Genomic DNA, 22,802 nt, shown 5'->3' with positions numbered 1-22,802 from the left:
ACGTAACTATGTCACTGCCTTAGACAACAACAATTTCCTCATGTGGGGCTCTTATCGCATTTGGCATCTTTGTCTACGGTTTGGCTGATGGCAGCAAACACAATGATCAGCTTTTTATAAGGAAGCTGCAGACAATCAACAGGACTCAAGCTGGCTTTGGCAGGGACCAGCCCGAGAGGAGACTTTGATGCCCAGGATGGAGAGCTCAGGCCAGCCCTGCCGAGCTGACTCACAAAGCCAGCAGCAGGGAGGCTGGACCAGCCCACAGACCGCTGACTGGTACCCATCAGGGGATTCAAAGACTGGTATGCAGTTGTTTGTATGCAGATTGCTCCTCTCTCACACTCCGATAGGGGAAATTTAGCACAAGGTGTGGAAATAAATGCTTTGTTGAAAACAGTTGTTTTTTTAGGTCACCTTTACGAAAGAAAGAAGCAACAACCATGCTGCCTTTACTGATGTGGACAATGGCAATCCAATGACCTTTAAAGCTGCTGACACCCTTGCTGGTTACCCTGACAGCTCAGATGGAAACTTCTGCTTGTGCTGCGGTGGCCCCGCGGCCAGCACTGCCCACTGCCCTCCCTGGGACCCCAGGGGGACAGGGGCTGGGCTGGCGGTGCCCCTGGATGGCAGGCTCATCCCTGCACGTCTGCCAAAACGCACCTTGCCAGGCTGGATGGGGTGGGCTGTGGTGGCAAAAGGAGCCCCAACATCACTTCAGAGCTGAGGGCAGCTCTGCAGGGACCTACACCGAGGGACACAAACTCAGCCCCAGCCTCCATCCCACATCCACTCTCTCTCACAGCAGCCCTTGCTTCCCTTCCCTCCCTACCAGCAGCAACAAAAATTTTCCTTTCCTACGAATTTGGCCCGTTGCTGGCTCCCACCCAGGCAGACAGGGTTCCTGCCTGCCATCCCCTCCCACGGCCGCACTCAGCCTGGCCTGGCCACACCACTCAGGGCATGGACATGATGTGAGGACACACACAACCCAGCGCAGGCTGGTGGGCTAAGACTGGCAAGGGAGGCTGAGGTGGGGTGGCCAGCATTCTTCCCACCTGAACACGGGCATTCTTTGCCATCCTCCGTGCTGGCAACTGGCCTCAGCAAGCCTCGACAGCTGGACGAACCACTACATTCTTTCAGGGTTAATCTGCGCCTTAACCATTAACAAACAGCGGTGGTGAGCTGGTGCACCGCAACAGCTCAATGGCCACTTATACGGCCCAGGCAACCACCAGCAACAGCACTTGCCTCATCCACCTGAACCCCCAGACACCTCCTGTCCTCGCCATTTCGCAACGAATTTGGGGAGCCCCATTCTCATCCTCTTGCAGCAGAGTCTCTGCATTCACATCTACCTGTGATGTGGCAGGTAAGTGACCCTGCTGTGCTCCTTCACCACACACGGACATATTTTCCATGCTGGATGCGATGATGTGAAAGCCACGTGCGTGTTTTCTTCCAACGCACCACCGAAGGAACGTGGGCACAGGGCAGGCGTCCGCATCCCTGTGCAAAACACACTCTTGTTCCCTTGGCACCTCTCTCACCCCCACACACACAGCATGCACAGAGTGGGTTTTATTTTCTCAAGCCTCCTTCTTCCCAGACACACAATTCTGGCAAATATTTAGACAGAAACACTATTAAAAGGCCTTTGAGCAGCTTTTCCTTTCCTCAATAATAGTTCGGTATTAAACAGAATTATGAATAGTTCCTCTTATATCTGCCTGGAAAGGTGCCATCTCAGCCCTTGACAGCACTGCTGACAGCAGTCCCTTGAAAACCAGCACTCCTCAGTTACAAGCCCCGCTTCCAGGGAGAGAAAACACAGCAGCATTGATCAGCTCTGAATTGCATCTCCACAGGAGGAGAGCCCCATGAGCTCCTACCTGAGGGACAAGCCCCACGTAGCCCTAACAAGCTCCACACATGCCAGGGAGAAAAGATAAATGTTTCCATTCCTCGAATACAAGAGAGCATTTAACGGGGAACCCTGCTTTTGATGCCACACTGTGATCCAAAAACACACCGTCATGCACCACTAACATCTTTACCTTCTTCGAAATGTGATGCGACAAAAAATTTAACAACAACAACAAAAAGCCCTTCATCTCTGGTGAACGTGCGAAATATCATTATTGAAAAGGTGGCCAAAGACATCTCCTTGTGAAGAACATCGTGGCAAACAGGCTGGGAGACAGGCACTGACTCAGACGCTCACCTGTCTTGTAGATCTCGTAGCGCAGGGAGAAGCCGGCACCTTGCCGTGCGTAGTCCGAGGTGAACTTGATATAGAGAGAAGGGCCAGAAGAGATGATGGTGGGAGGTGCTATGTTCCCGCAGTGCTTGCCCAGCAGGTCTGCCGCTTCGCTGTCCCCATCTCGGATCTCGATGTAGTCGTACCTGTGGAGGCAGGTGAAATGGCAGTAAAACCATCTGCCAGGGAGATGCTTCAGGATGGCAGTAACAAACAGGAACCACTTCTTTGTATCTGCGTATTTCACAGAACATCTTCCAGACAAGCACCTGGGACTCTGTCACTCACACCACACACCTCCCAGTACATTTTTTTCCCTACTGTCTGTCTGGCTACATTTGAGTCGCTTCATCTGTTGCTCCTCAGATCATTAATTCATTGCGCCCACGTCCACTTCAACTTCAGAGTTAACAAGCAGAATTTAGGACACGATTTGCCTCCATTACCACAAGACTCCTTTGGCATGGGAGAAACTCAGCTATGACTCTCCTGGGGCTGCTCTCTTTCCCTTACCTCCCTCCTTAAGTGCCATCATGCACTTAGCATAGCTCCGTTTATTCCACTCTCCAGGTGGGATTTGGCCAAGCACACACCAAGCATTAGACAAACAGTTAATGTTCAACCCATGTGAGTGGGCAGCTATTTTGTGCACTGTCTGACACCACACCGGTCTTTCAACGAGTGTGGCCAGTACGCTTACTTTGCCCTTGGACAGTAATACTGACCCTCCTCTATTAAGTGCTAACAAAGCTTTTCTGTGAATGAGAAGCGCTGCATAAGAGCTGAATAACCACATTTACCATTGTCTGGTCCTTGCACGCCCTGTAACTGCAGCCTGCCTTTGCTAAACCCCACGGAGTGACGCCCCATGCCCACCGGCAGGGCTCCTGGGCATCCCAACAGTCTGTGGAGGAATCTGCAGGTTTGGAAGAATTGCGTCCTGCTGCAGAGACAAAAGCTTGTTGCAGCGTCTGGCTGGAGGGTGAAACCCCCACAGATTCCTTCATGTTTTCTTGGCCATGACTAATGGCAAGGTAGTATCAGTCTCTGTGCTGTGAAGAAACAAACAGCTTTTACGTGAACATCTTGTTCCTCGGTTGCTTTCTAACACCCGCGCTCTCCCATCCCTCTTCTCCTCTCTGGCCAGCACGCTGCTATTTACAGAAACTGCCCATCTCTTGGACTGTTTATTCACTTCGTATCAACCTGTTCAACAACATGCTACAGCTCTTCTCACGGGGCCGGGGAAGGAAAAAGCACTTCCAGGCTGCCAGGAATCGGCCTTTCTTCTTTGTCACAAGATCTCCTGTTTGGGAAGGGAGAGTTGAAAGAAGTAGCTTGCTGGATACGGAATGATCCTCATGTGACTCATTCCTGTTCTGTAAAGCACACATCGGCAGGCAACAATCTCAAAACAAACTTACAGGGACTCAGTGTGCTCCTCCACAAAGAAGGATGGCTCAGCCGGCTTCGGTTTCACTCCTTTCTGGGACTAAACCAGGCTGAGAGCCAGAAGCAAAATGCCTGCCGATAAAATCCTCTCCGTGCCGGACCAAGCACTCCGCTTGCTGCGCTCACCCAGCCTTTGACTTCGTTACAGACCCAGTTGGCTTGGCCACGGTGAAATTCAAGTGGTCTCGAGAAGAGGCGCTCGCACAGGAAGAGCATTTGGCTTCGCTGGTGGGTGGACACGCAGCGATGTAAATGAAGATCTGTTCTCTCTGCCCGGCTCTGTGCAGCTCCCTGTCACCTCCTGACCCCGTGTTACCCTGACACCGTCCAGCAGCACCCTGCATGACCCCGCTAACGTCCATCATGTGTGGCCTGATCCCACCACCTCCCCGGGGAGGAGGAACATAGAGGGCAGTGTTAGTGCTTCTTTTAAGTAGAATTTTTCCCTCCTTGTTTGTCTATTTGTTTAAAGCAGCACTGAGCAAACAGCAGGGACATTTTGTTCTCTAAATAACTACTTGCTTTCAGTGTGCTTGCAGCCCTTCCACACCTGAAGTACACATCTGTGCCGCAGGACCACAGGCTACTAGTGGCATTGTCAATGTGTGGCACAAAATTAATTTGGCAAAAACACCAATGTTGGCAAAACAGTTAACGGAGCGGATTGTAAAAGCTGCCATTCGCATGGCACAGGCAGAGGTTAGCTGCATCCCAGGGAATCACATCTGTTTGTGCCCTCATGGGGTTACGACTCGCCAACACAGTACATGGATTCAACTACTTGAGTGTAATGATCACGGCTTCGGCTGTAGCCAACACACCAAACATGCTAACGCTGCCCACATGGCTCCTCGAGCCCCCCAGTGCTGTAGGAGCCCTGGCAGCTTCGGAAGCAAATTCTGGACCGAGAAATATTTGCTTATTGAATGGGTGAATAACTTCCAATCATACATACAATTTGGGAATATTGCAATCTGCTCATGGGCAATCTGCAAATGGAAAATTAAAAGAATGAATCTAGGAAGTAAATCATCAGGAAATATTTGCCTCTCTGAATTAAACCCTGTTTGGCTTCATCCAAGCACCTAACTGAGCCTTCTCCTACTGGAGCTAATCCTTAATAAATCAAATGTTACAAACAACTAAAAAAGCCCCTAGGAGAAGGTCAGAGAACCATTTTTGCCAAATGTAAAATGAATATAAATGCATGAGAGTTTTCTTCCCCAGTTAAAAAATCTTGGCCCTAGCCCTCTGCTTCCCATAAGGCAAAACTCCCCTTTGGGTCATATAAACAGAGTGTGAATTGGGAAAGTATTACACTCTGGAGATAACTCCTGCCTAGATGAGCAGAAGCACCTACTTCCTCTCCAACATAACAATTGAGCTTTAGGTTTTCAAAATGAAACACCAAAGAGGTCCAGTCCAAGCCAGGAAACTTTCAAACTTTAGCAAGAACACCAGCTAATCCCCACCACAGACTCCTTTGGCATCGTGTGCTTCAGTCGTGTCCATGCCTTGGCCCACAATCAAACAAGCTGACAAACCTCATTCCCCTCACGTTGGGTCACTGGCCATGTTAAAATCTAGTCTGGCTGGACCTTTGCTTCTGTTAAGCTTAAGCATGGTTTCCAGACTTTGTTCTTCCCGTGTGAAAAACGAAGAAAAAACGGAAGGAAGAAAACCCAACCCTGGGGATGCTTTCTACTCCACCCGTTTCATTTCCAGATAATTACAGGCTAGGGCACAGCTGGGTGGGACATGTTTATGCAGCGACAGCATCCAAACGGTCTTGACCGGTGCCCAGCAATTTGCATGTCACTCATATAACCAAACCCATTGTTTCAAAGTGCACCAACACCCTTGTGGTCTGACCTCTCTGGTGTCACCTCCACTGGGCAAACCGCCATCTCCAAGCACATTCCATGGCCACTTCTCCCCATCCAGGCACCTCTCCAATGAGACAACCATGAATATGTGAGGGCAGCATCTGCAACCCACAAGTGTAGTCCATGGATTAACCAAGGCTTCTTGCACGGAAGGTGACCGCAGTTGGCTGCTCCTCCACTGGCAGGATATTTTCAGCTGTTGCTTGAGTGGGAAGGCCAGACAGTTGGTTTGAAACCACCTCAGAGGCTTCCACCAGGGAGTTTCGAGGCAGGGAGGCAAAGCCGAAGTGCTTTTAACTGCCCAGACAATGGGGGCTTGAGAAAGGAGAAAAATGCATTGCTCAGATGCTCTTCTTGGAGCTGTTTAACAGAATTAAATGGAAAACATACAATGCTTACAAATATTGCTGCATTTTTATTAAAGATTTCTAGTAGAAAGTGCTTTGCTGATGTTAAGAGAGCTTTTATAAACTAATTATAAAGCACTTCTAATGCCTGGATTACTCATGCTTGCTTGCTTGCTTTTTCCTCCAGTCAACCCTCTCTGCTTCCCAGTCCTTTCTCTCTATTTTCCCTAAGTCACTTTGCTGCTGGCTCTCCAAACAAGGCTGCAAGGCACAATAAAGGCAAACAAGCCCCAGCTGCAGTGATTATAAGGCCTCCTCCTTTTCAGCGGTGAAATAGCTAATCTGCTCCCAGGTGCCCACGCAAGCCCTGGTGAGCTCCAGAAATGCTGCTACATGCCAGGATGGGGAGAGTCGCGAGGCTCCAACCTCAACTTCCCCAACGTTTACTTAGAGCTGCTGTTTATAAGCATTTCCATGGGGCTCACTGCACCTGGCAAACAGTAATGATGGGAACCTCCCGGCAGACGAGAAAGCAGAGGAGCAGTCGCTGGCCCAAAGTTGCACGGGAAGCTTGCAGCACAGCCAAGAATAGACGCCAGCCTTGATTAAACATATTATACTGGAGGACTCTGGCCTAGATGGACAGAGAGACAAATAGGTACTGACTGCACGCCAACAGCCCCAAATTTGGGAATGCCCAACGCTGACCTGAGCCTGCGAGACCTCTGGTCTGCTTGAACCACAGGTCATGGTGTCTTGAGTGCATCTGCTGAGAACAGGATGAGAAATGGCAATTCTAGTGAAATTCAGCAGGTGTTAATACTCTGCAGGTAGCTGGGGGAAGGCGCGGGGAACCAGCTTAGCCACAATGACAGCTGGTAAATGCAACTGTTCCCTTTGAAAGGGTGGCGGGTGGTTTGTTTCTCAGAAATTATTATAAAAAGCATAAGGTGTTTTAAACACGCTCTAAGAAAAGGCTGTTTCTTAAAAATGAAATAGCAGCCACAGTATAAAGATGGTTAAGAAATGGTGAAGCGGCAGCTTTGTGCTTGTTTTGCCATCAAGGTGTGGCTAGAATTAATGTCCAGTACACGCTAGCTGGCTTAGTCAATTTTTCTGTGTCGTCACCCATCTTCATGCTCTTTCATATGCCACCTTCAAACCAAATCCTTATTTCATGGATGGTTATGTTGTGAAAGACAAGAAAACTTTTCTATGATGTGTAAACAATCTTGAGCAACTGCAGGACATTCCCTTCAAAGGTTAAATTGCTGCAGAAGCTACTGGGGACTTTGAAATTTTTTTTTTTTTTTTTTATAGCCACGTTAGCAGAGGCAAGCACCTCTGCTGTCTAATGAAACAAGAGCAATGAAGTTTGATCTTAGCTGCCAGCCCTTAATCAGAGCAATTAATTATAAATACAGCAGATGAATTGGATTCTCCTTTGACGTGAACTGGTTTTACACATGTGTAACTCATCATTTTAAGAGTAATCACTCCTAATTTATCCTGGGGTGAGAATCAGTCCTCACAGACATAGATCCTGATACAGATTTGTGCACAGACCTAAAAAGCTTGTAACATATCTAGCTTTAGCCAACTAAATGTCCTCTGCTCTCAGTAGAAGCAGCTTGGGCTGGGATTAATCGTTCTGCACTGACCACAGAGGCAGTTTAAATCTCTCTCACTGACTGCACCTGGACTTTGGGTGGCTGAACATCAGACAGATGAATCTGGTCTCAGTCTGCAGCTCGTGGGGCTGGTTTTGCCCAAGCTGAGGCAAAAGATGCTCACAGAGCAGGCGGAGCTTGCCCGTGTTTTGCCTTGATGGAAATAACCGCCCCTGGCAATAGCCAGAACAGGCTACCATTGCTCTGAACCTGAAGGGATTTCACTGGATTTCAGTGACTAAAATGACCAAAATCTGATGGTAGCAGTGGGAGAGCCAGGCCTGGGGGGTGCAAAATGGCTTAGGATTTCTCTGAAGTTTGTTTTCAATTTGTCGCATCCAATTACATCTTGTGTAATCACGGTATTGTTGGGTTTTGTAATCATTCCACTGTGCTTTGGATTGTTTTCTTATCTCCTCAAAAATCCGACCAGAATTTCTGAAAAATTAGAAAAATCCATTTAAAAAAAAAAAAAAAAAAAGAAAAAGAAAAAAAACAGACAGAGAGGGAGAGAAAATAACCCTAACAGATTGGAAAACTTCTTCAAAAATGCCTTGAAGACAAAAAATGGAAACTACAAATAGCCTCTGTTTATTCTCCTTGTGTTGTTTTCACCCCCGTGCAAGCACCACTGATGGGAAGAGTCAGCAGTTACTGCCAACTTATGCAGAAAAAAAAGAAAAGGTAGCCAAAATACATCTTGCAAAGGGAAGAACAAAACATAGCTTCAAGTTCTGATTCGGGAGGGACTGTCAGCTCCTAGCACGCTCCTCGCTGCTGCCCACCCCGAGACGGGAGAGCAAAGGCTCCCCCGCGCTTTGCTGTTCGTCCTCGGGCTCCTTCTTCAAGCTGCACTGCCAGATCTCTGCGGAAAGGCGCGTTGGAGTAGAGAAGCGCTCTCATCTGGGGCATGTCTGGAAAACCGTTCATTATATAAGAAAACAAGATGTGCTAATGTGCGCTTTAGGGGTTGTCTGCAGGCTGTTGGTTCAGGAGTTACATGTGGCTGTTTAATTTTATTTCTGTCTCCGAAACCATCTCTATAAATTCCTCACCCTTCTATCTTTAGCTGCAGGGGTCTTTTGTTGCAAGATGTCTTTGGTATTCTTTGGGGGGAAAAAATCATGGTGAAACTAGGAATAAAATACATAAAGCACGTTAAGAATAGCCCCCCTTTCTCTGGTGTTCTGCCTTCTGTTGCTGCTCTAAGGGAACTGAAGCAACCCACAACCTTTTCATACCCCAAAATGCAGGACACTTGAGAAACTGCATTTGCACTTTCCTCCTTCTGCCACAATCCATCTGTGGAAAAAATCAGACTTTGGTTTCTATGTCATTTTACTGTCACCACTCACAGGCACTTGATCACTAACAGAAAGAAAAAAAAAATGTATATAATAAAAGATAAAAGCCACAACAGGAAAATTTACTGCTGAAAAGCAGCAGAGCGGGCAGAAGGCAGGGGGCAGATGTTGGCTTTGCAGCGGGGGGAAGAGGGAGAGAGGCTCCCATCTCCTGTTGGGATCCAGTGCCCGACAGCCCAGGCAATAGATGGAGACCAGTTTGGGCCAGGCTGGCCCTGGTGGCGGATGGTTCGGGCACGGGCTGATGGTGCTGGTGAGGATTAGGGGATGCTCACATGCTCTGCTGTGCCAGCCCTGTCCCCAGAGGAAAACCCCTTCCTTGGAGCCATAGCGAGCGATGCCCCATCGCGCCTCGCCGGTACCATATCGGTCACGGCCTTAGACACAACACGCCAAGAAGAACGAAAGAGCTGGTAATAACTGGGATTGGACGGGAGCTTTGCAGCTCGGCTTGCCACACATCACTCGCTTGCACTGGCTTTTCTCGGTGCAAAACTGAAACAAACACCTCATTAAGCACCAGTTGTATAAAGGAGGTTGCGAGAACAGAGCCCTGACCAGCCCCCCTCGCGCTCCTGGCTGCCTACATCCCTCGTTAATGATGGACAGTCACCCTGGGACCGGCCCACCGCAGGACGGCTTTCTGACCCCGCAGTTTCTCAGACACAGCCTATTCACAGCCCAGCTCCTGTCTTAGCCGAGCGCTAGTAAGCAAAGCTTTGCTGCCAAGGCTGGCCCGCAGCCTCCGCTAATTTGGGCACTTTCACACCAACCCGACCATGCAAGCTTGTAGTAAGAGCAGTTTCTGGGGCAAAGAGCACACCAAACGTGCCCAAAATATGGGCACTTGCAGCTCAACAGCCACCTGAACTAAGCCTTGCCGAGGGTCTGAGCACAGTCGATGCCTGGGTGAGGGTGAGCGCCGTGCCATGCACACATCAGGCTGTTTGCAGCAGTATCTGTCCGGGGGTGTGGGAGGAATTAGCCACTTGCAGGGGCTGGTCTGTAGCCCTGAGGTGAGCTCAGCCCCGCCTGGGACAGCGGGTCAGAGTGGCAGCCACACCGAGATAGAAGAGAGACAGAGACAAGGGAGTGGGCTGCTGCATGGTGCTGGTTGGTACCTTTTCTCCTTCGTGTGCTCTGGGAACAGGAGGATGGGAGCGTCCCTGTTTTCTCCCACAAACAAGGGCCCCACCACTGCTTTGTTCAGGAAGATTTTCTTCGAAGCAACCCTTTGTGTCACCCTCTCGCTCAGCCGCGGTGATGCATCTGCTTTGTCCTGCCAGCTCAGCCATGGAGTGTTTACAAGCCTCCCTCACCCTTCCAGGCTGTGGTTCAGCTCCATTGACACCGAAGGCAACAGACTCCTCTCTCGGTGTGTGATGAATCAATTACTTCCTCTGACACTCTATTACTATAGCCCTTACATCTCCAGATTGCAGATGAAAAGACAGGCTGAGAAAGGGGACAGAGAAGGGGAGAGGTCTCCTGAGGTCTCCCTTCAATTGAGCTGTTGGACATCTGAAGAAATCCCCATCTGCCATATTTAAAGACAGAGAGATGTTTTGCTCCTGAACGGCAGAAAAATCAAGAAGGTTTTCACAAAAGAAAACCTAAGAAATCAAATGGGTCAAAAAACTTCAACAAGATGCAGTGAACATAGATCAATGGTGAGTCAGTTCCCTCTGCTGATGGAGATCCCAGACCTCGTTCCTAACCCATGATTATCAGCCAAACATCAGCATTACCAAAGACACAACGTGCCAGAGAGCCAGGCGTTACACCTTCCCTTTTCCCTGCAAAAGAACAACATAAACGAAACCTCACACCAACACTCGCACAAGAGGAAGGAAGCTGAGCACATGCCTCAAGCTCTCGTGCTGGCGGCGGGGGGGTCTCCCTCCTTGTTGGACATCCATCACCAGCCCCAGCTCCGAGGGTTCCCTGGGGGTTTCTAATACACTGAGCACTTCCCGTGCAGACACCCTGCACACGGCAGGGCCTGGGCAGGCACGGGGCTGAGCACAGGGGCTCTCCCCTGGTCCGCCTCAAAATAACGGGGTGCACCCTTCCCCACACTGACCACAACGCCTTCGGTACCTCTACAAGAAATGATGCTTAGGGCAGACATAGCGCACACACAAAGCAGCTGCCCTGCCAGTTTTCTGCGGCATTTGTAATGGGACTAAGTTTTTGGCACAGGATTTCTCCTGTCAGACCCCACTGCTTCAGGCTCTGCTTCTAGAAAGTTATTAAATGCTACTATCTCCACATCTGACCCAGTGCTGCTTTAAAACCATCACCATGCTACTGAACTGTGATTGCCCAGCAACGCTGTATGTAGATCCCAAGAATTCCTTGGGATTAAGGGAAAAAAAACCAAAACGAACCAATAAAACCCACCAGGTTACTCACTCTTTCTAATGATCTACTCATCTACTCGCTAAGCCAGCATAAGGCAGGCTTTCTCCGGTGTGTTTGAACTGATGTATCAAAGACAGTTGCTTAAAACATCCTAGCTGTGATTAGTGGACCATGACTGCTATTAACTTATACGGAATTCCAGGATCACCAGACTGTGGTTTGCAACATATCATTACATTGCCATTCAAGGGTGGTGTGCAGCCACTTGATTTAAAGAAAACTGAGAACCAGTCTCAGACTAAAAACCAAACTCCCCCAATTCTTTCAAATAAGCTCTGTGCTGAGCTCTGGCCAAAAGCAACAAGAAATTTCTCCTGTTTGCAGTCTGCTCTTTGCAGTCTGTTCTTTTTATTTCACATTCATATTTAATTGCAGAATTCACACCCAGACAGAAAAGGCTGGGAACAAACCAATCCTCGTCTGCAGTGCTCTGACCTGCTCCTGCGTGATGCTGCTGCCTTTGGAGGGGAGTGTGCAATGCACTGTTGCTATCTAGACTGGGTTTTATGCTTGCACATACCCAGGCCTTCTCTTTTTTATAGGGCGGGGAATTTAATGTGATTTGCTAAAGCAGGAACAGTAAATCAATAGCAGGAAAGGAGAAGAACCCAAATCTCACAACTCCCAGCCCTGATAGCTAGTGAGTCTGCCACTCCCCTGTTACAGCCTGACAATAGGGATGATATCCATTAAAAAGGTTGCGTGTAGCTAAGGCAAACAGTTGCTCATTAAAAGCCTAATCCAGTTCCTACAGCAATCAAGGTAAAACCTCCCACTGCCTTTACTGGGCTGTGCGTCTGGGCCTTAACGAAAAAAAAGGATGATTTTTAAAAATATCATTCTGGCACTCTCCTTACATTCGCTAAACCTTCTAACTCCTGCATCCAGACAGCAAACCTGTGACACGGCAGAGCACTGCTAACCCTGCTGTGTGATGCAAAAAAAGTCACCAACCCTCCAGACATTCAGGCTCCAGAGACCCACCTGTTTGGGATGAGCCTCTGCGAACGGTGTCACCTGGTGTCACCAAGCGAGCGGGAGCACTGTTGCAGGGGCAGCCAAGGGCCTTGGACTCTGAGCTGAAATCACGAGCATCTCAACGCCGTGGTTATCATCGGGGCATTTCAGTGGGATCGCTCTACCACGGCCCTACAGTATCTGTGCCAAGTGGGGTCAGCAAAAACACAAGGGGCTCGCCTTGCGCGATCACAAAAGGCACACGTTTCTGTCACTTTTAGCTGGATCCCGAACCCTGTTAGTGACAAGTCACCACAGGTCCCGCTCCCTCCCGCACTGGCCAGAGAGGCTGAGAGTTCGCCACCGCCGCCTCCTCCTCCTCGCTAGCAGGAAGGAGGGAGAGAGGTCTCTGTCTCTAATGCTATTGTTTCCAGTATCACCAGCTGGCCCCCAATTTGTCATCATGCCAAAAGGAAACAAGGTGCAAAACCAGATCTCACTCCTACGCACAGGATATTGGTGAGCCGGCGGGACGCAGGAGACCCTGGGAGAGTTCCTTTGGGGCCATCACCTTCTGCAGAGCCTGGACTTGGCCTGTCCCACCGGGGAGAGGCTCTGGAGCACGGGGAAGCAGAGCCATGGAGCCAGCTGAGCTGTCACAGCTCTGCGGATGGGCAGCAGAGAGATGTGAGCAACCCTGAGCTGTTAACTCATGTGCTGCTCTAACACCGTCACCGCTAACCCATTCATTGATGTTTCATTTCGGAGAACGACCTGGGCTTGATGGGAATTATGAACCATATGGCGGATGCTGGATGGAATTAAAAAACAGTGGAAGCTCATTTGAAGACAAGTTGAGCTGCAGTGTCATGTTACCCAGACTGAATTATTTCCTGTACGTTAGAAATGTTGCTTCTGGCTACCCATGCCACAAACATATGAGCAAGCAAATGCCTTCCTTAACATCTCATCTTTGACTTCCCCTCTCTGCAAAGTTAAAGCTGGACTCCACCAGTGTTACACGAGATGCAGCCACTTCCCCTCACATCCCAGCAAAGAAACCCCCACAAACCCTGGCATTCTGCAGTGCTCCAAACACCTTCCTATTTTCTAGGCATTTTACCAACCTCAAGATGAACTGCATTGTTTCTAAAATGTTTACTAATAAGCTAATTATGCATACTTTTCAAAGCACTTACTAATTAGCTGTCCATGATTGCTGCCTTGTCTACTCTTAACCTTCACTGATGAAGGACAGCTTCTTGCAATATTATGCTCTTGTTTGAAGGACACGGTCAAGAGAGCAAGGCCAACTACTGCAGCTCCCCCCGCCACCTGAGCGAGGGAATTGGGCCAGCGTCTCTGCTGCTCTCTAGGAAGGACGCAGAGCTGGTTTGTGCCAGTGCCCAGCCTCCTGTGAGCATAGGAGATGGCCACGTTGCCACGAGAAGCCTTCACTGACCCTGTGTAGTGTGGCCCAGGAACAGCAGCGTGTCACTGCCCGTGTGCCCTGGTGGGCAGTGCTCTGTAAGGGGGGTGCTGAGCGTGTGGGGGTCTTTCCTTGCCAAACCTTGGTCCCTTCTGCCCCTCAGGCTGGGAGAAGGGGCACCTCCTGCCATGGCTGCCCAGTATCCTGCACACACAAGGAGGCTGAACTTTTTTCCAACTCTTGTGGCACCACGGTGGCACTTACGAGGTCACAGTGACAACCACATAAATTTCCTCATTACACTGGTCCCAGTTCCTGTTTCTGGAAACCCCCCACGCTTGACATGGGGAGCCAAAGTCAGGAGGAAGAGCCTGACTGTGCAGCTCGGGACTGTCTTTAATCTGCCATCTCTTGCCTGTTTTTAAAACCCTGGGCCCCTGCCTCCAGAAACCTTTGCCAGCATTTGGCATGTGCCACCAGAGGGGGCTGCAAGCCACAGCAGCAGGCCCCCAAACCCTCCCCAGGCACGGATCCCACCCATCACAACCCAGTTGCAGCCTGTGTTGGAAAGGGCTACAGAAACCCTCCCGGGACAGTCTGATTATCAGTCGGGTTGTGTTTCGTCGTTTGGTTTTTTTTGTTTGTTTTTTAAATAACGTTCCTCTGGTGCAGATGTTATGACTCAGCTGAAAGGTCTTTCGCTTGCAGGGGGAGCACAAGCCCATCTGCTGTGGTCTGGAGGGAGCGTGCGTTTGCCGTGTGTGCACAGCAACGTCCCGGCACTCAACAGCAGCTCTGCCCAGCCTGGCGGAACCATACGGCACAGTCAGTGGCCAACCTGGAGAGGGAGCTTTTAGCAGTCCATAGAGAGACCTAGCAGTGGGGAGGCACGAATGGAAAAGGTGGTTATAAATGCAGTGATTCACCCAGAGCTGAGGTTTCTGACTTGGATTTTCCAAGCAAGCAGCGCAGACAGAACAGTGAAATGGCAATTAGGAGGGAGCGGGCAGCTCAGCGACGTGACCACACGATTGCCACCCCTGTTGCACACCTATTGCAAACGGTTCAGGTCACTCCTGGGATCACAAATCAACCCTGACACACACAAGGCTGCATTTTGCCACAGCAGCAGCAGTGTGCTCTTTTCCACCGGCTGTCACTTCCCTCTCCAGAGAGCAGATACCCATGGCGTGGGGCCATAGCGCCCGAGCAACAGCTGTGCTCGCAGCACGGAGAGTAAGGAACGGTGAGCAGACAGGCTATTTATTACAGTTATTTCCGAATAGTTTGGCAAGTCTTTTATCAGAACGTCAAACTTCCCTCTTGGCTGTGACGTTTTCACTGTGGCCCCACGGCTGCAGGACAGCGTGAAGAACAGCCTGGGTCCCATACTCCAACAGGGATCCCTGCTGTGCCGCCACACAAGAGCCAAAACTGCAGGAGGCGGCAAATTTTCTTAACCTGAAGTGCCTTTCAGAGTAAGGCGCTTCCTCGGAGCACAGATGAAGAGAGCGAAATATGTTCTGGGGCTTCAGTTACACCAAATTACTCTTGGAGGGGGGGAGGGCGTTTACGTCTTAATGCAGCTGGACACAGCCAAATAATAAGCCCAGATGTGTCTCCAGAAAGACAATGGCAACAATCAGCACCGAGCAGCCACCCCTGGCTGCCACCTCGGGGATGGGGCAGCATCCCCGGCTGATGGTCCTGCCCTCCAGGCAGGGAGGGCTGCCCGAGAGGCCGGGTCTGCAGCAGCCAGCCCTTGCTACTTGTGGTCTGCAAGAGGATTTTCCTCCAAACTGGAAAGCTCATGAAATTCATTCCTTCGTATTGTAAATACATTTGACGCTGTGCCTTCAAAAAGCGAATCGTTTTGATTCCATATGCGGTGAAACACCTGTAAGCAAAGCCAGAGACACTGTCCATCCTCTCTCTAAAATTACATCTATCTGCAGTTTTTCTGGAGGTATTCACGTGGAATTATTATACACACAGGACCTTTCCGGCCAGCTGCCTGGCCAGGGGAAATCACTGACCTTTCCGCAGAAGTCCCCAGAGTGCCAGGAATGGTACAAAACACAGGAGGAAACGCCTCCCGTCCCAAAGGGAAATCTAAAGCAGATACGAGGAAGGCCAGAAAGGACACAGTAAAACTAAGAAGACTTTTGCAGATATTTTTGTAGGCCTTAGAATGGGGTTTAGGAATGTAAATGTTATGCTTTATGAGGGAGAAACTTTAGCCTAATAAGGTAAAACAAGATGTAGAAGGAAGAAGCAACAGAGGAAGGGGTTACGGTGTTTAGCTCTGGCAGCTGGAAGCACAGACCGGTCCTGCTCTGACAGCTGGCAACACCAGAGCAGGGGGAACCTTGTCTGCTCAGAGACAAAGTGCCACAAGGGGGTTCATCAGCCTGTCACCTTTGTGCGAATGTGCTCTATATTAATGATTAGATGTCAAAAGAAGGGCTCTGCCCTGAGACTGTGTTTCTTTGATGCTGAACTCCTGTTCCTGTTAAGGTTCCTACCTGCAGCTGCAATGAGGCCTTTGTTTCTTCATAAAATACCCTCTAACGCTCTGATGAGATTTATTACTAGATAGTCACCTATTCGCGCTGCGTAATGCCAAAACATTACACAGTGTTACTACCTGCGTCCTTCTGGTAGGCCACCTACAAAAAATAAATTGTTCTCCTGTCTTCACCTGTTTGGTTTTCCTTCGTATCAACCACTGTCCATGAAGTTCTTTCACACCTACTCCTTTGCAGGCTCCCAAAATCAGCTTCGCTCCCAGCGCACACCTGTGGCCAGCGGAAGCCCAAGTGCCCTGTGGATGAGCCCTGTTTCTCTTGCACACAGGTGGCAGCTGAGGGGATACAGGTGCAGGCAAACTTCACTTTCAGCAGAGGTTTGATGTTAATACCTGGTTTCTAGAGAGCAATGTTGCCGCAGGAGCTGAACTGAATCAGAGAACCTGACAAACACTCCACCATTCACATCCCACATGGGGGACCAAACGCCTCCAACTCAAACCTTTCTGCTTTAACTAAAGGCTCCCTGTGTTCACGTACACACAGAAAGGGAAAGGGCGAGACCACGTAGCAGCCGCTCAGAAGATCTGCCATGATAAGGTAGAAAGCAGCAAGGGGACAACATCTCCAGCTCTCAGGTAGCCCCTCCAGCACATACCACCTGCAGCTCAGGACCAGGTTCTGCTCTCTCACAGGCAGCAAAACATAAGCAGAGGTTGTTCAGGGTGCTCAGAGCCAAAACTGACAGCTTCCTACACATGGAGGAAAAGGCCAGGTTGCCCGTGGGAGTTCTGGCTCTCTGACCAACCTGGCTTTGCTTGCCCGAGACCTTGGAGAGGCAGAAGCTGGAGTCCCTCCTGCCCAGCACACAACATTGCCCTGCCCAGTACATGTTGCATACTCCACAGACTGCAAATACAGGCCTATAAAGCTTTTATTATCGTAATTTGGGGCAACCACATTAGCTATGAGAAGGCTATACAATTCAGCTTGTACAAGCAATAACAAAATCTGATAACAACCATCATTCTCACATGCACTGCCAAGGCATTGTTGTGTTTATCCGTGCCCACATCAAACTCCTGCAAAGTGCTAAATGCCTTGCACACATAGTGACTTCAGGGAGAGTTCATGGTGCTCAAAGCCTTATTAGCCCAGGCTTTATCTGTAGGGGGTGATGAGATGCCCAGTGACATCAGTCGGCACACCTCCATTGCAGTTTTAGAGAAGCCACGCTGATTTACGGTAGCTAAGAACCCAGCTCTACACTTCATAACCTTCAGTACCTCATCAAACCCATGCTGAATTCTTTGTTCTCCACAGGACTGATTCTACAGTCCCATAAATGCTTCCCCTGTCCCTCTGTCCTTTATGCAAAGAGTTCCCCTCTCCATATATAACCTCCTTTTAATCAACAGGACCAGTGTGTCTGGCAAGACTGCTGCGTCAGGCCCGTTTTAGGAGACCCCAAGCTCCTAAACAGCTCAGGTATCCCTGTAGCTGCCTGTGGATTCCAGATTAAATACACAGGTTTATATGTCTGCTGAGACCATGTTATTAACTCAGCCTTTTATAGTGCCCTTTGATGCCGTTAATTATTCTTTACTAGCTGTTAATTGTTTTCTCCGGACATCTAGTTTCCAAGTCCCTTCTTAGAAGAAAAGAGAAAAAAGGCAAACAGAACCAAACCCCCAGTTTACGAAATGCAGCAGAATAAGCACTGTGGAGAGTCAGATCCAGCCCAAACAGCCTGGGTCTCCAGCCCTAGGGCTCTCTGTGCCATAGCTCTGCCTAGTTACATGCCAGGAAATTGCTCTGCTCTCCCACCATGGCTTAAAAGGACACTGAGGCCACTTTGACACTGAGAAAAACAAGTTGCCTTGTAACCAAAGCCAAACTCAGGTTGAAAACCTGTTAGCTTTTGCTTTCAGGTGATATTGGGCTGAGTTAAGAACCGCCAGCTCAATGCAGAGTAGGCTCATCCTATATATCCAAAGCAGCATCTTATAACCACCCAGTTGGTAGAGCCACACTTGCCCCCGAAAGGCAACGCGATGAAGCCCTATGGGGGCTCAGGACGATGCTTGTATTCACATACAAGGAAGCATGAGGCCCATACTGCTAGGCAAAGTGGGAAGAGGAGGTGACTGTACTAGAGAGGAAGAGGAAGGCTCTTACTTGCAGTCGTGCTTTTCAATTTCAAAGTGAGGGTTGAAGTTGAGGATGATCTTCTGGTTGGATTCAGGGGCGTAGATGACCCACTCGCAGTTCTGGTGGGAGGGGTAGTCATTGGGGTACCCCGGGGAGGTGATGTACCCGGCATCCTTGGAGTTCAGGCGGCCCCCACACGGCTGAGCTGCAGAGACACAGAGGGGAACGAGGCATTGAAATAGGTTCTGGGCATTGCTGCGCACAGCCGGTCTCTCCGGGCCGCTGCCAGGGGAGGTCTGACAAAGGCCATTCTCCAGGCCACTGACATCTGTTCGGTACTCTAATATTTCATATTAACCTCTGGGCAAGGACAATTATTCTACACAACAAACCTCTTTTTCCCCTCCACCTCCTGCCACACTTACATACCACACTTCGCACAGACCAGAAAAGAGAAATAAATGCTCTTGCCGAGGCAATTACAGAGCCATAAAGCAAGAGACAGATTGATATCACATCATCTGGAGCCACCTTGTTTTATCTCTTCTTTTGCCTCCTTTGCAAGCTGCTCTGTGGCAGCCTCAGGAGATGCCAAAATTTCGACTTGTATGACCCTTGATACAGCTGCAGAAGCGCAGAAAACTTTGCCGTTCCCAAGGAGGGAAACTGAGGCACGGCAAGGCTGACGGCGAGCCCGAGCTCACCCCCTCGGCCAGTGGCAGAGCTGGGGACAGTGTCCAGCTGCCCCGGCCCCAGGACAGCCCTTCTCTGCTGGCTGTGCTCTCCCTCCCCAGCCCCGCCTGCCCCACCGCCCCATCTCAGCCCAAACCCTTTCAGGCTAAGGCAGCCGTTGGAACGGCAGACTGCGATAATCAGCGGCCGTGGTTTTGTGGGGCTAACCCGCAAAGGGCTGGCAACGGCTGCGTGGTGAGCAGAGGAAGCACTCTCAGCTTCGGGTTAGAGCAGGCCCTGGAGGGTGATTTCATCTTCAAAAAAACATTTAATCTCATGAACGCTGCAAATCAAATTTATTATTGCATTACTTGCTGGGAGGAAAATCTGCATCACAAGGTCAATTGATAATGCACTACAAACCCCAGCAAAGTCCTTTCTCCACAGGGCCCCTATTGTGTGCCTCTCGCTGTCCCCCTCCCCTGCCACCACCACAGCTGCCCCCAGACATCATTGCCTCCTCACACACGGCAAAATGGGTAAAAACCAGCCGTAGGGTCCGTCAGGTCGCAGGGGCGTCCCCTGCCAAGCTGTCACAAGTCCGCTGGCTCTCAGTGGGGACGTCCCGGCCTGCGGTTCACACTGCCCTCCTCTCGCCAGAGCCAACGCCAGCAGCAGGACCAGGCGGGACCCCTCGGCAGCAATGCTTCCTGGAAAAAACACTTTGAGTAAACAACCTGATGCCTGCACGCTGCCGGCAGAAAATGCACGTGCCATGTGTGGGACAAGGGCAACAGCAGGGCCCGTCGCGGGGGAGCGAGGCTTCCTTTGCCACGAAAAAGCGCTGTCTCAGTTTCCCCCGTATTTTTTCATGGCCTCTAACGTACTCATTCTTCAAAATAACTTTCCTCTCACACACCCAAAGGCATCTCTGCAGCCTTCTCTTTCTTCTTAAAATAATCCTGTAAGTATCCTGAAAAATACGAGCGGAAAAATCGCAACACCGCCACAGAAGAGCAGAGAATACCAAAAAACATCTGGTTTTGTTCCATAGGAGAGCTTGCTCAACACACAAACATTTACAAACCTACGTTCTTGCACAAATCTCTTCTCTCAGCAAGGCATATTTGCCCACACACGTGTCTATGTGGGCTTTGGAGGAGAGAGAAAGAAAGAGACATTCACGTGGAAGGAAGAAATTCACTGACTTGTTGACATCAATGTACAAATAGACGTGTAATTCACACTTCACTCATGTACACACTTTCACACCTTCTCATAAAAATTCACACCTCGTTTGCACACATGTCCACCCCCTCCAGCAAAGAGAAATATTCAAGCTGCAGATTATTTTTCTTGGAAAGGCCAAAGTCTCGAAGCAATGAAAATACAGTCAATCCTTCCACACCTCGTCATTCCCTCCCTGTCTCTCCAGCTTTCACCCACATGCTACCCGCTAGGCTGATACCACCAACATCACCCACCACTCAGAAGTTGCTAGCCCCTTACTCACACCAGACACTACGAACACTCTGTGAGCCGTTGCAACTCAGCCAGTTGGAGGGGAACTGCGATGTGAACAGAGGTGTTAGGCTCCAGCTTGCTCCAGCTCTTCCCTGACAAATGAACTCGGGAGTATGAACCAAGCTTTATTCTGGTCTTAAAACTTCTCCCTTGCCCTGCGAGGCCATTGTGAGCCAGAGCTAAGGGAATCCTTGGGCTTTATCCTGATTTCAGGTCGCCGGTGAGGACAGCCTGCTTCAGCTCTCTGTGGTTGTGGTCTCTGGAGCAAAACTTGGACACGCAGGCAAAACCCCTGAGCAGCCAGGAGCACCAGCCACATCCCTCAGGTGTCCAGATACCACCAGGAAATCTTCCCCACTTTTCTGCAGCAGAGGAAGCCTTCCACCTGTAGGAAACCTTATCTGCATCTCTCAGAGGAATGGATTTTGTCCTCTCATTCTTTCCTCCCCAGGAAGGTCAAGAGAAATGAAGGGGGCTACTTCAGTACAGTGCTGCCTTGTCCATGCACAGCACCAGGCCACATGGTGGGCAATAGCATAGCAGGGAAATAGGGGCTTCTTAGAGTTATCTGAAGCAACAAAAGGACTTTAATATCTTTGTAATTGTTCTGTTGGGCTTTTTCTTTATTGATTCACTGGTACCTAGCAGATAAACTTCTGCAACAACAAAAAAATCTGTCACTGTGCCCACTGACAAGCAAAGCGTTGGCCTCAGCAGACACGCCAAGCACTGGCTTTCTGTATAAAACCAGGCATGTTTTGCACACAGTAGGGGGTCAAGCTGCTACATAAATGTGCCCTTTCAAACTGATGTGTTGAATTTAAAAAAAAGAAAAAGAAAAAGAAAAAAGGTGAGTGGCATGGCTACTGCACAGGCTGTGTGCTTTGGAAGCAAGACGTGCTCTGCAGCCAATGGGCTCTGGCAGCTTTTGCCAGCCCTGAATTCACTTAATAAAATGAAAATTAAATTCTGAAGTATACGCCAAGTCTGCCAGGTGCGTGGGACATCCCGTTGCTCAGTAAGCAAAATGCAGGCATCGCAAGCAAACTGCTGGGGCCTCTGCCAGCCCGCAGGGTGGAGGGGCCAGCGGAGCGCGGTGCCCACGGCGAGGACACGGGAGAGCAGCCGGGCTTCTCCGCGGAGGCTGCGGAGGTCGGCAGTGTCGGAGCAGGCTGCGTTCAGGGTGGGAAATCGCCAGATTCCCATGGAGACGGGTATCAGCAGCTGAGCTCCTCACCCTTTGCGAGGGGTTTTCCCTGCCCTGACCTGCTGGACACATCCAGGCTGATGAAGCCTCCCTCCCTCAGGCTGCAATGAGCAGTCATCCCTTGGGGGGGCCTGAAAAGAACAGCCAGGCCCCGGGAACCTCACCCACACTTGGGGTTTTTCAGCTCTGCAGCTCATCAGCGCATGCTGAAGCCTCAGGCCGGGAGCAGAGCGTTCTCCTACTTGAATTTCCTGCCGATTAAACCCCTCTGGATTTCCCTCACCCCAGGGGAGCAGGGCTCACTGTTATTGTTGGATCTTCAACACAGAAACCAAAGCCAACTCTGCCTGTAACAAAAATAATCATCACCAGAGAGGCCCGTTTCACAACAAACACACATACTACAGCCTCTCAGCGCTTGTAGCACGGGCAGAAAACTATCGTGTGTTTTGGTCTGCTGGGTTCAGTTTACTTTGGGGATGTAATTCAGGGATGTATACAAAATCTAAGGCATTCTCCTTGCACAACCCACTGCTCTTGGAGCTGCTGAGCTTGGCACAAGCCCTTGTGCAGTAAGCCCTGTGCTTCAGTCCCGTTAGAGTCAAACGGCTCTTCAGGAAGCAAAATTTGTCAAGGTCCATGTGCATCCAAGCACTTTATCAAACATGGATATGGAGGGGACAAACAGATCTTTTGTGCTGAGGATTCATCGCCGTTAACATTCATCCTGCCTTATTCCCTGGGCTCTCATGGATGGGCTCTCACCCCAAACCGTACGGCAGGAACACAAATGTGAACCCTTGGATTTAACTGATACAGCTTAGCCACTGGCCAAGGAGAGAGACATAGTGCATAGGAAGCTAATAAGATTAGATATTTTATCCCCAGTAGCACAGATCATTTGAGCAGAAGCGTGTTTGCTTTG

At 49.9% G+C, this 22,802-nt stretch overlaps 1 protein-coding gene across 6 annotated transcripts in view; it reads right to left on the bottom strand.

Annotated features, from left to right (window-relative positions):
* Window positions 1–22,802, bottom strand: part of NRP2 (neuropilin 2) — an 83,508-nt gene that overhangs the window by 54,187 nt on the left and 6,519 nt on the right. For all 6 annotated transcript variants that reach the window (XM_065637342.1, XM_065637344.1, XM_065637343.1 and 3 more), the window contains exons 2-3: window positions 18,502–18,679; window positions 2,231–2,412 (exon numbers count right to left, since the gene is read on the bottom strand). In XM_065637342.1, coding sequence (XP_065493414.1) covers window positions 2,231–2,412; window positions 18,502–18,679 — 360 coding nt within the window. The remainder of the gene's footprint in view (window positions 1–2,230; window positions 2,413–18,501; window positions 18,680–22,802) is intronic.

Source organism: Caloenas nicobarica, chromosome 6 (assembly GCF_036013445.1).
Source record: "Caloenas nicobarica isolate bCalNic1 chromosome 6, bCalNic1.hap1, whole genome shotgun sequence".
Taxonomy (NCBI): Eukaryota; Metazoa; Chordata; class Aves; order Columbiformes; family Columbidae; genus Caloenas; species Caloenas nicobarica.
This window is presented reverse-complemented; position numbering and strand designations above follow the sequence as displayed.